Here is an 11,892-nt window from a genome sequence, read left to right as displayed (position 1 = left end):
CCACCCCCTTCCCACCTATGTGCCTCGCAGGAAGCTGCAGAGTGACAGACAGACAGACAAGCTTCCACGATCAGCCCGTCTGAGAGAGCACATTCTATACTGTAGCCGCTGGTATTCCAGGTACCAGAGTCGGCCTGGACCCGTGTCTGTGCCTCTTCTCTGTGCTCCTGCCCTTCTCCCTTTCCTGCTCTTTGCCCTTCCTTCCTTCTCGTCAGTTCTCTCTGCCTTTCTTCCTTCTCCATCGACCTTGGGGTTGACCCGACTTGCTCCTAAGAGTCTGCCACAAGTAACTGTAGTGTTCCTCTGTCCTCCTTTCCCTCTTCCCTTTCCCCTTCTGTCACCCCACTTCTGGTTCTGTACTTTGGTCTCTTCTTGATGTAGCTGCCTGTGGTGGGGAAGCAGTGTTCCAGAGGAGGCTGGCTTGGTGGTAGGGGCTGGGAGGTGGTTGGGGAGGAGGGAGCTGAGCGCCCTCCCCATCCCACTTCCCCCTCCCATCCGCTTCGGTACCTGGACCACAAATTCACCTCTGATCCCAGTAGCACTGGGTGCTCCTGGTGGGCTGGTGTGGGAAGTGGAGGAGGGGCACGATGCTAGGGTGCCTGCCTCTCTCTGCAGGAGGTACTGTCACCGTGCCCCCCCGTCTGTGCTTTGTGTGGCACGCTCAGTTCACCTGCTTTGTTCCATCCTGAGTCTGGTCTCTCTCCTCTCCTCTCCTCTCCTCTCCTCTCCTCTCCTCTCCTCTCCTCTCCTCTCCTCTCCCTCACCCATTCTCTGGCCTCAACTGTGGGTCTCTGCTGGCTGTGTCCCCCTTCCTCCCCTCTGGGTGTGCGTGGGTGGTTTCCCTGGCCAGTGTTGGTAACTGCTTTGTTTCTGATTATCTCAGCTATCTGGGCAGTGTTGTCGAGACAAGCCTCTCCTCAGCTCAATAGGTAAGGGAGCTCCTCGGCTGGGCCGGGCGGGGGAGGGCAAGGCGGATGGGGCTTTGGCAGGGCCATCGCTTCCTTGACAGGGGATCCAAGCCACATCCCCTCACTGCCCCATGTGTGTGTGGGGGCAGTTGTCGCTGCTCCTCGATTCCCATGGCTTCTGGGTTCCCCACATCACGCTACTCCAGCTGCACCAGCTAGCTGCCTGCTGGCCACCACCTGGGCACAATCTGGCCGAAGCTTTTAACCTCCCAGCCCGCCTCCGGCCCTTCCCAGAGCCCCCTTGCAGTTACTCCCACTCAGATCCTCATGGGAACTCATAGAACTTCCACAGGAGCCCATGCATGCACCCTGAGGGATGTACAGTGGTGCCCTCAATCAGCTTTGCATCTCCACCTTTGGACACCTGGGCCCATACTGGAATCCAGGGTGCCCTCCTCACCATCCTGAGCACTTAAGCCCTGTTTTCTCAGCAACTTCAGGCCTAGTGCCTCCTTCCTTCCTAGTGACCCTCCAAAGACTCATTCCCTGGGGTTGCTGAACCCTCAGCCCCTTTGGTATTCGTTTTTTCTCAAGGAACTCAGAGTCCTCCCTTCTACATCTGGATCTTCCTTAGGGTTGGATGTTCTACAGTTTTCAGGACAAGGCTAGGGCAGTGTCCCTTTTTACCATGCTTCTTGCCTCTGCCACCTCTCCTTGAGTGTTACAAGACTGCAGTGTGGTTTGTCCCTCAGGTCAACATTGGTAAGATGATTGGGAGTGCTCCCTCTTGCCAGAGGACCAGTTTCCCTGGACAAAAGGAAGTCAAGTTGGCAGGAGGAGGAAATCCCCTGAGGTCAGCACTGTGCTCCCCACTCTGCCCTGCTGTGCCTGACTCCTCCTGAGCCCACACCTTTCCAGGTAGATGCCCATAAAGTATGGCTGTTATAGGAGGCATCAAGTCTCTTCAAGGGGTGTTGGACTCACAGACTCCCTCTCTCTCATGGCAACCCAGAAAGATACTTCTTTTTCTTAAAAACAAAAAAGAGCTCCAAGCCAGGCACTGGTGGCTCACGCCTATAATCTTAGCTACTCAGGAGGCTGAGCTCTGGTTCAAAGCCAGCCCAGGCAGGAAAGGTTGTGAGAGTCTTATCTCTAATTGACCACCAGAAAGTCAGAAGTGGAGCTGTGGCTCAATGTGGTAGAGTGCTAGCCTTGAGCTTAGGGACTGTGCCAAAGCCCTGAGTTCAAGCCTCATGACTAACAGAAAAAGCAAAAAGAAAGAAAGAAAGAATTCCATTACCCATGCTTCTGAGAGCCTACAAATTATTCTGTGGGCCTGGATGGGAGAGATATCATCAGGTGAGAAGGTGCTATGTTCCTTCCCCTGAAGGCTCCGTTTCCTAACTCAGGACCATGAATCTCATGCAGTCTCAAGAGTGACTCCCCTTGAGAGGAGGACTTAGACATTTCTTTACCCCCTGCAGCAATAAAACTGTCAGCAGCCCAAGACGCCCAAGAATTTCACCATGAGGCCATCTGGGTATCAATGTTGCAGTCACCCAGCCTGGCCGAAGCACGAAGGCCACAGGTGGTGTTTGTGAGCTCACCGGCTCCCACAGCCTCCTTCAGCCTTCTGGATGGATGTTGCTCAGGAGAAAAAGTGGCCAGCCCTACCTTCTCTATCCTCCCCACTGTCCCCATTAAGACTCTTTGCCTTGTCCACAGGTAGCTTGCCACATGGTAGCTTTAGACCAGCTCTTGAAAAGTGTCTGCATTTCAATCTCATTGGTCTCTTCCACACCCAATCCCAACTCCACGGACCCCCTCCTCTTCCTCTAATATCAACAAGGCCAGATCTCAAAGAAACTAGTCATCTTATCACTATTGTGGCAAACCCAGAAACCAGGGGCAGCAACGAGGGATTGTTGTTCCTTTCCCGGGCCCGGCCTAGAAGAACAAATCCTCCCACAATCCTCTGGGTTAGACCTTCATGGTGCTGAACAATAAACAGGCGCCTCTGCTCACTCTCCTGCTTGCTGAGAGCCTCCCTGGGGTGCAGGAGCTGCTGGGGCCATGGGGAGGCGGCAGTCCCCGGGTAGCTGCTGTCTTCATGCTGCGCCTTTGCATGTGTCCCCCCTCCGTCTTGCTTGGAGAAGTTGTGACGCCTCTTGTCTATGTGCGTTATCTCTGTTTGCTTTCCCTTCGGTTTCTCTCCTGTTCCCTTCTGGCTATACCACTTGTCGTTTTCCCAACCCCTCCTCTTTTCTCTCTTTCTCCCCATTTTCTCCCTCTTCCCAACTTCCGTCTCCATGTGGAGAGTTGTATTACGTCAACCTGTTCTTCTGTGGACTGTGTGTGTGAGGGGTGAGATAGCCACTCAACCCTCCTCTGAAGTTGGTAGCACCCCAATTCCCATGTCTCTAATTCCCTTTCCCCTTTAAGACATGAGTGAGACTTTGTGATGGGGGAGGGTGGGAAGTGAGGGTTGTGGCTTCACTGTGACTGGGGAAGGAGCTCTCATTTGGACTTGAGCTCCTCCTAAATTCTGAGGCCAAGCACTTGGTCAAGCCCTGACCACCCTGGCGAGGGACCCCACCTTGTGGTCCTGGGTTGGCACTGACCTGTGAACTGGCTGTTCATGAGGTACACAGAGTGATTTCATCTGTCCTGCGCTATAGTTTGTAGTGTGCCTGCCACCCATAGCTACTCACCAGGCAACTGCAGTTCGCTCTCAGGCAGTTAAGAAGAGGAGGAGGAACATGCTTTTAAACCACTGCTTCTGCCTATTGGCTGGAGATCATTGACAACGGTGCTGATGGCCATCTCTTAGGGCACAGAGGGGAGGAAATTTCTAGATGGATTCTAACTTTCCTGTCCTGAGGTTGGCTGGCATCAATCTGGCTGCCTCTTTCTTCGGCTATCCTAGGTAAGCAGAATACTAAGAAACTATGATCTATTGGGATAAATGGTTGTAGTTGGGGTTTTGCATGGGTTTTGGGAGGTGGGGGGGAGAAGAAAGAGGGGAGAGAGGAAAGAAAGAAGAGACAAGAGTTAAGGAGATATTGAATCCCAGGCAATTTTCAGTAGCTCTGAGATTTGAGAAACTTCATTGGGGCAGAGAACTAGGGTTTATGGGAAATAGAAAGCCCCATCTTTCATTTGTACCCTTAACTGCTGGAAGGAGGGAAACCCAAGCTGAGAGCACTCCTCTATGTTTAGAAAAATCTAGACTGATTGGAAGGAGAACGGGGACCTCAACTGGGAGGGCCCAGTGGAATTCTGTTGTGAATAGACGGAAATAAGGTTCACCTGATCTAACTTTCTTCCAGAGTCAGCAAGGAATTCTTTGCCCCAACTTCCTACCCAAAACATCTGCATCCTAAGTTTCGAAGCCAGAAAGGGGATTGGTCCTAGTGACAGAGAATGTGGTCGTCTTCCCTTAAAAAGGGAGGCAAATTGATTCCAGTGGGCCTGCCCTGCTGTTAGAAAAGTCTGCTGGAACATATTTTCTATCTTTTCTATGTAACTTGCCTAAAAGAGCCCCGTTTTACCCGTCCACCTTCTTCCCATCTGTCTTGCTAGACACTGGCTTTATTTTTTCCCTCTGGCATTAGGCAAATGTCCTGGTACCTTCAGGAGTTGTCTTTCTGCCTTGCTGCAGTGCCAGGGAATGGCATCAGCCACTGAAGCAGGTGGGCAGCAGGTGTTAGGATGGAGGCTTGGCCGCTTCTGAAGGGAAAGTTGGTATCTCTTGTCAATGCATCATTATTGTGTGGGGATTTTTGTCTGAGGATATGGTGTTAGCCAGTTCTCCTCACTGCTGGTCAGCACCAGTAATGGACAGGGAGTGCAGACAGGACAGATTTATTGCTTAGGTGTAGTATGGTGTGGTGTGGCATGGAAGCCATACTTTTGTTCTGTATTGGCATGGAAGGAATTTGAAGGGGAGTTCTGCACTTAATATAAAGACCCTTTGTTCTGTCCCTTATAACTGGATTGTTCAATAAGATGCCAAACTTTTCTAAACTTCAGCCTCTCTGCCTGGAATATGAGGTCAATACATTTACCTTTTGGGGTTGCTGTAAATATTGACAATCATTGTAGTTAAACCTAGGACAGTGTCTGACATGGTAAGTGGCAAACAAATGATGATGATAAAAATGATAAAAATAATGATGATAATAATAATATCTCTCCTCACCCCCTGTGGAAATTTTCCCTGGGTTAAAGAATCTCCAAGTTATTTCTGGCATTCCCTTTGCCAGCTTCTTGCATGTTCTGAACATTGATGCAATGATCCTCTGAACCCTTTCCAAACCCTGATCTCAGCTGGGTGAAGACTTGGGTTTCCATGTGGTACCCAGAGAGTTTTCTCCTTTCCCTAGTTATGGTGTGTTTAGGAGTGTATTTCTCCTGCATCCCATCCGCAGTATCTTACTGGGCAAGTGGAGTTTGCTCCCAACCGGTTAAGAAGAGGAGGAAGAAAATGCTTTTCAAAACACTACATTTATCTGTTGGCATTGGACAACAGATTCTGATGTAACTGTGGGTCACCAAGGGTTCTGCCCCTTAGACCACAGGTTGCTCACTTCGAGTTGTCTTTCTGAAGAAGCTGGCCAGGAAAGTGTGTGGGTAGAGGTTCATGTTTTTGGTTTTCCTTTTAGGCAGTGTTGTTCCAGGCTGACAAGCAGGTGAGCATATTCTCCTAGACTCAAGAAAGCAGGCTCCTCCCACCCTACCTATTTTCATCCTTTACCTTCCAAATTCCCTTCTAGCTGCTGCTGTGGTAGATGTCTATGGGTAGATTTGGGTTTATAGGTGAGGAAGGAGTGGGGTTCCGGCATGTTGGCTCCTGATATCAGTGGGATGGACCACTCCATGAGACACATGTGCCTATGTGAGCTAAATATGTGCTTGTGTGCATACAAACATGGCCCCCTGTGAACTGCTCAGCACTAGTGGCAGAGGGTCATGGAAAGGGAAGAAGTTGGGTCTGACTTTAACTTTGAGAGAGCTTCTTGATACTTTAGGCACTAAAAGGCTCTGGACTGATGGTATCCATCAAAGACAATGGAGCTACTTCTCTGCCAGTTTCTGCCAGGAATTCCAGCCACCAGAGATTTACCTACCGTGCGGCTGTAAGTCCCTTCTCTCAATATCTCATGTTGAGGAGATGGAGCAACAGTCTTTTTCACTTTCTCATTTTTTTTCCTCAACCTCAAAGGGCTTACTGACCTTTGGGAGCTTTCTCCTTTATTCCTCTCAGGATCTTTCAACTTCAGATCAGGGGTTATCAAACCCCAATTGTGATGGAGATGGAGGGGAGTGTTGTGGGGGATGTGAATCACTTCCAGTTGACATGGCTTTAGAACGTCCCTATTTCCGATATGCTAATACAAGCACTAGTGGGAAGAAAGCATGCCCTGTCTTGCTCTTTCTCCCTTTTATTCCTCAGGTTCCAAGTTGGCTTACTTTGAGAAGAAATGGCATCAGTAACATGTCTTCTAGATTGTCTTCTTTTATGACTCTTGAAAAATTCTCTCCAATAGGCACAGACGCTCACGGCTCTTCTCTCTGTTTGCTTTGACTTCCTTTGCTCCCCAAGTTACACATATCCTCACTGATCCATCAGACAAATGACAAAATCCATGATTCAACTGAAATAGAGGAAGAGGGGCCTGGATATAGTTCTTCTCTCCCAGAAACTTCAGCATCTATATCCTTGTGACTGGATACTTATTATACAGCAAGGGAATTTGTGAGGCTGTAGATTTGAACACTTGCCACAATCTACTTCCACCTTCTTCTGTTTTCTTATGAGACCACATAAATATGAACCTAGTCTGTGGGCAGTGATGTAGACACCCCTGCTAATAGGTCTGGTTTATTCCCCACACTTGTTGCTATTTGTTGTGAGGTTCGGGCAGAATCTTGCAGGTGGATGGGAAATCACACCCAGCTTTGCATGTAATATCGCCTCCATCTCTACAGGTGTTGGGTTTCTTACTTCCCTCTTCCTTTTTCTGGAGGTGGAAGACAGTTCATTGGGGTTGAAGCTGCTTTGTCTCCAGCTTTAATCTACCTTTTTAAATTTTAACTTTCCAGTTAAAAATCTTGGTTGTGGTGATTTGTGGAAATGGCACATGTGGAGTCCTGTCTTTCTTCTTTGGCACTTCCTCATCCCAGCCTTGGGTGGCACATGTTGGGGCTTACTATTAAAGTCTCTTTCTCCTTTCCTAGGGTCTTCTCTACAGGTTGGTTTCCATCTGAGGTAGGCCACCTGCAGCTGGAGTTTTGGCTTTTCTCCCTTCCAGGAAGCAGTAGGAAGGCAGGTGTCAAGGACCCAGCATGGACACCCTGGACTCCTCAGCCTGGGCTCCATCCTTCTGTGGGCAGTTCTTTGGTTTTCTTCCAGCCCCTCTTCGAAGGCTCCCTCATCTGGGAGCTGACCTGTGCCTCTCTAATTGTCCTTTGCAGAATTCTTCCACCTGCATCCGGGAATGCTGCTGCGCCTGAGAGGCTGGAGGCTCTGAAATACCAACGGATAAAGAAGCCCAAAAAGTCATCCAAGGGCTCTTCGAGGTCAAAGAAACGATCCGGTAAATGGTGGGGGAGCTCCTGGTCCTCTTTCCATCTTGCTCTGCCCTTACCATGAGGACTGTTGGATCCAGGATCCCTCCCTGCCTTAGGTTTTCTCTAAAATTGAATCCATCAGCTTCTCTTGTGCTCTGTTTCCTTTTACACACTCATTTTCAAGTAGCACACACATAGTTTTCATGTAAAACTAGGGGGAAGATGAGGTGAGACTCTGATTGCCTTCCCTCCTAGTTCATTTCCATCCCGTAGGAAACTATCACTTTTAGTGGAATGTGAATCTGCATATAGGCATTAGAGAATAGCTCATGTAGCTTTAGCATATTTCTGAATGATATATACAGTATTGTATTTTTTTCCCCATTCTTCACACTTATCTCCTGTGTAATTCTCCTCTAATGAGTCAGACCGTCTATTTGAGCTTAGGGTGTATGTAGCATAAATCAGCTTCTACAGGCTGACTAAACTCAGCTCAGTGAGTTTGAGTGAAAGTTTCTTAGTTTGTAATGTTGGAAATGTGGCCAATGTCTATCCAGCATTGATAGGTAGCTTCTAAAATTGTGCAGAAACAATCCAGCCCTCTTTTAGAAAATTCCTTGATATTTATCCAATATTCAGTTTCCACCGGTGGCTTAAGGAATGCTGTGGCAGTCTGTCAAGGAGGAAGACTCAGTAGTAGATCTCTGTAGATCTTTGATGAAGGCTGTTGAGTCACTTTGTTGATAGGGTTATGGAGAAGTGTGTAGGGGAGGCCCTCATCTCCTTGAGAATTGCTGATGAATCACTTACCCAGCAGGTGGTACTGGTTTCCTGTCAGTTTATGCATGGGGATACTGAGGCAGAGAAGACAAAATATTTATTTATTTATTTTTTAATGGTTTGGGTGAGAAATTGGAGCCCAAAGCTCAATTTTCAACAGATTCAAACTCACTTCAGCTTACACACATGTATGTTTGTATATGTGTGTGTATGTGTGTGTGTGTGTGTGTGTGGTGTGTGTCATCATGTCACTTTATAAGAGGGACAACACTCTTAAGAATTTTATTGTTAGGACATTTTGACCTGGAGAAACCTCAGAGAGCATGCTTATACACATGAGGCAATATGGGTCCACCATTGTATACATGGTTCATCATTGGCCAAAGTATCATTACATGGCACATGATTGTAAGTGTTCATAAGCAAAATTTATTGACTTACTACAAAGCAGGCCACAGCAGATGCCTGTATCCTTTCTTATTCTGATGACAGTGATCCTGGTGCCTGTTCTATGTTAACGATTCTCAATGTCTGTCCTTAACCCAGGTGTCTTCTAGGAGGTCGAGTCTCAGATATCCAGTTGACTGTTGAGCATGCACTTGGATTTTTTTTTTTATAAACTTTAAATGTCCTAGATGGAGTCGTTGTTCTCTTCTCCAAATCTGCTTCTTCCCATTCCTCCCTAGTGTAGTAACTAGCACTGCTTCCTGCCCTGTTTTGCAGGCAGCTTCTTCTTGGATTCTTCTCTTCCTCTCATGATGCTTGCCTGCTTCATTTGGGAAAGCCTGTTGGCTCAGTCTTTGTAACCCTTTATCTGGGGTTCTACTGCAAAACAAACAAACAAACAAACAAACAAACAAACAAAGAACACCTGAAGTCTGAGTCCTCTCCTCTTCTGCCTATACTGGTGCAGTGTCTCACAGCTGCCTGCCTGTCAGGTTCTTTCTCCTTTCGTGTGTCCCACACATAGAAACCAGAGTGAACTTTAGAGGCTCTGAAATATCCTCTTTTGTGGATGCATATACATGCACACACATCCGATTAAAACCTTCCAGAAAACTTTCCTTGGCTACTAGAACAGATTTCAACCCCCTCCTTTGCACTTCCACTCTGTCTTTCCTGTCTCTTTTCTGTGACCTCTGTTCTTTCCCCAGAATGTGCCATATTTGCTCTGAACTTAACATCTCCCTCAGGGCGAGAATAATTGTCCCTCATGTCTGTGGAAGGCTCCTAATTCGAGACTCTAGCTGGGTATGAACCCTTCAGGGAGCAGAAACAGTGTCCCTGTGACATGTCTCTGTCACACAGCCCTCTTTTATCTGTCTTTGTCACACTGTTAGCATCTGTATTATTTTTTTTTAAGTCTTGATGATTTGTCTCTTCCTTCTCACCATCACACTGAACTGCAATCTTGTAGAAAGTAAAGCTTTTCTGTTATATTCCCCAAAGGGCCATGAGGTAGACAAGTGGTACTGGTAGTCCAGAAGGGGCCAGGCCTGACTCTGCCATCAGTGATTGAACGTCTGCTGTGGCTTGGGGTGGGTGAGAAAAATGTCTGGAGTCTCAGTTCACTCTTAGAAGCCCCAATTCCTGGTACCCAAGAAGCACTGCAAAACAAATGTCTAGAGATTACTTGGTTGTTGGGATCTATGAGTTTATAGGAAGAAAAATGCCCATTTGATTTCCTTGCTTCTTATAAGGTGGAGGCCAGAGTTGGGTTGTTGATTGCCTTAGTGGTGAAGGAAGTTGGTCTCTGCAGACATTCGGCTCATTGTCCCTATGTACTTAATGATTGCTGTGTTCCAGTAGAAACTCAGAATGTAGCTCTAGTAGATGTGCAAGATGAGGTTGAGTACCTCTTTTTTACTCTCTCTCTCTTCTCTCTCTCTCTCTCTCTCTGTTTGTGTGTGTGTGCATGTGTGTGCGTGTGTGTGTGGTCTGTCTGTCTGGTTCCCTCTCTGTAGACGGTTCTGCCTCCCAGGCTCAGCAGCTTCCCAGTTCTCAGGTTCTGTGGCCCGACGAAGCTGTCTGCCTCCGAAAGAAGAAGAGACACCCTCGTCCTGACCCCTTTGCCCGGCTTTCCGACTTGTACCACCGCCAACTTCCAGAAGACCAGACGGCCATCCTCAACAGCGTGGACCATGACGACTCTGGCCACGCCACTCTGCTATGACTCGAACTACTCTTAAGTGTCCCTAGGGCAGGGTACTGGGCTAAGGGGGCAGGGAGGGACATTGTGCGGGGCCTTGTCCTTTCCTGTCCACCAAGGGGTGACCCAGACCTTTGGTGGCACCTGTGTGCCCTCTCTCCTGCCAGAGTGAGAGGGTTCCCCCCCCCACAGATCTGTCCAGCTGGACTTTTCCACAGGACAAAGGGCTGGGGACAGACCTGTTGCCCATGGGTAGAAATTGCAGGGGGGTGGGGTAAGTGAGGGACAAGAAGACATTTGTCTCCACCCCTCCTCTCCCTCTTTATTAGGTTGATTTCTTTTCTTACCTCCTCAAATGTCTTTGGAAGTGAAGAAGAGGAAGACAATGGCTTTTACAGTCCTCTGCTTCTATTTCAGTTTTCTGAATCTTAGGAGAGGGCTGGACTTGCACCCCATCTTCCAAACTGCACATATATATAGATATAGCTACAAATGCACTTGTATGTAGTTGATGGGTTTCTCTATGTGTATATATATATATGTACATTGAAACAAAGTGCTGTTTCTCTTTTATGGACAGTGAAGGAAGGAGGCGGGTAGTGGACAACTGGGTTTGTGAGCAGGGTGGTCTCAGTTGGTGGGGTGCTCTCATATCTGATCTTGGGAGACTGATTATTCCTGCTGAAATAGGTTCATGCCACTCAGCTAAATTCACCTTTGTTCTCTCTAGATTCTTCTAATTAGAGTAGAAATGAGGCTCTGCCTCGATTACCAAGCTGCCTGCTTTGGGGGTACAACAATGAGTTACCACAGAACTAAACACAAGTCTTAAACACAAGTCTTTATTGCTCGATTTGCTAGGTTAAAAAATAATGGTGGCCCAGGTGTAAGGCCAGACTGGCATCTTAATTCCTTCCATAGTTTCGCTCATGTTATGGAAGTAGAAGCTGCTTAACCACGGGCCACAGGCCCTTGTGTGCATGTCCAAGCTCAGACCATCAAGCTTCAGTATCTCTGGGTCGAGCCAGGGCCAAAAGCCTTGTGGTCAAAGGGCCTCCCATTGTGGAGCCAGCTGGACTGAGCAGCAAGCTGCTAGAGCTCTATTTATATCCACCTCGGCTGGCTCAGCACTTTCTGCAGTGCTGTTCTACAGTGCTGGGTTGGCTCCTCCTTTCCTTTTGTGGGAGCTAATTCTCCACATTGATTAATTGCCACTTGTGGGAGCCTCCTGCAGATCCCTTGCGTCTCCACCACGTGCTTCCTGCTGTCTCTGCTTTGCCCCTGGAGTTTTCCCTCATCCCCCAGGACCTAGGCTCCAGTGGCAGGAGATCGGATTGAAATAAGACCATCTCTGGTGACTGAGTTCTGGGGTGTTTGTTCTCAGAACAAATTGGAGCTGGCTAAGGTTCAGGAATGAAGGTCAAAGGGGGTGGGAGGCGGGGCCCTGGGCTCTGATCTGTCCTCTGCTTCAAACCTGGTTTT

General features: G+C 48.2%; 1 protein-coding gene across 1 annotated transcript in view; it reads left to right on the top strand.

Moving 5' to 3' along the window:
- The window catches only part of Igsf9b (immunoglobulin superfamily member 9B), a 49,763-nt gene extending 39,173 nt beyond the window's left edge, over window positions 1-10,590 (top strand). Inside the window, exons 19-20 of the mRNA XM_048343637.1 lie at window positions 7,386-7,507; window positions 10,226-10,590. Of these exons, the coding sequence (XP_048199594.1) occupies window positions 7,386-7,507; window positions 10,226-10,434 (331 nt within the window). The 3' untranslated portion in view covers window positions 10,435-10,590. The remainder of the gene's footprint in view (window positions 1-7,385; window positions 7,508-10,225) is intronic.
- The last annotated feature ends 1,302 nt before the right edge of the window (window positions 10,591-11,892 follow it).

Source organism: Perognathus longimembris, chromosome 3, assembly GCF_023159225.1.
Source record: "Perognathus longimembris pacificus isolate PPM17 chromosome 3, ASM2315922v1, whole genome shotgun sequence".
Classification (NCBI taxonomy): Eukaryota; Metazoa; Chordata; class Mammalia; order Rodentia; family Heteromyidae; genus Perognathus; species Perognathus longimembris.
Note: the sequence above shows the minus strand (reverse complement) of the source record. Positions and strands in the feature narration are given on the sequence as shown.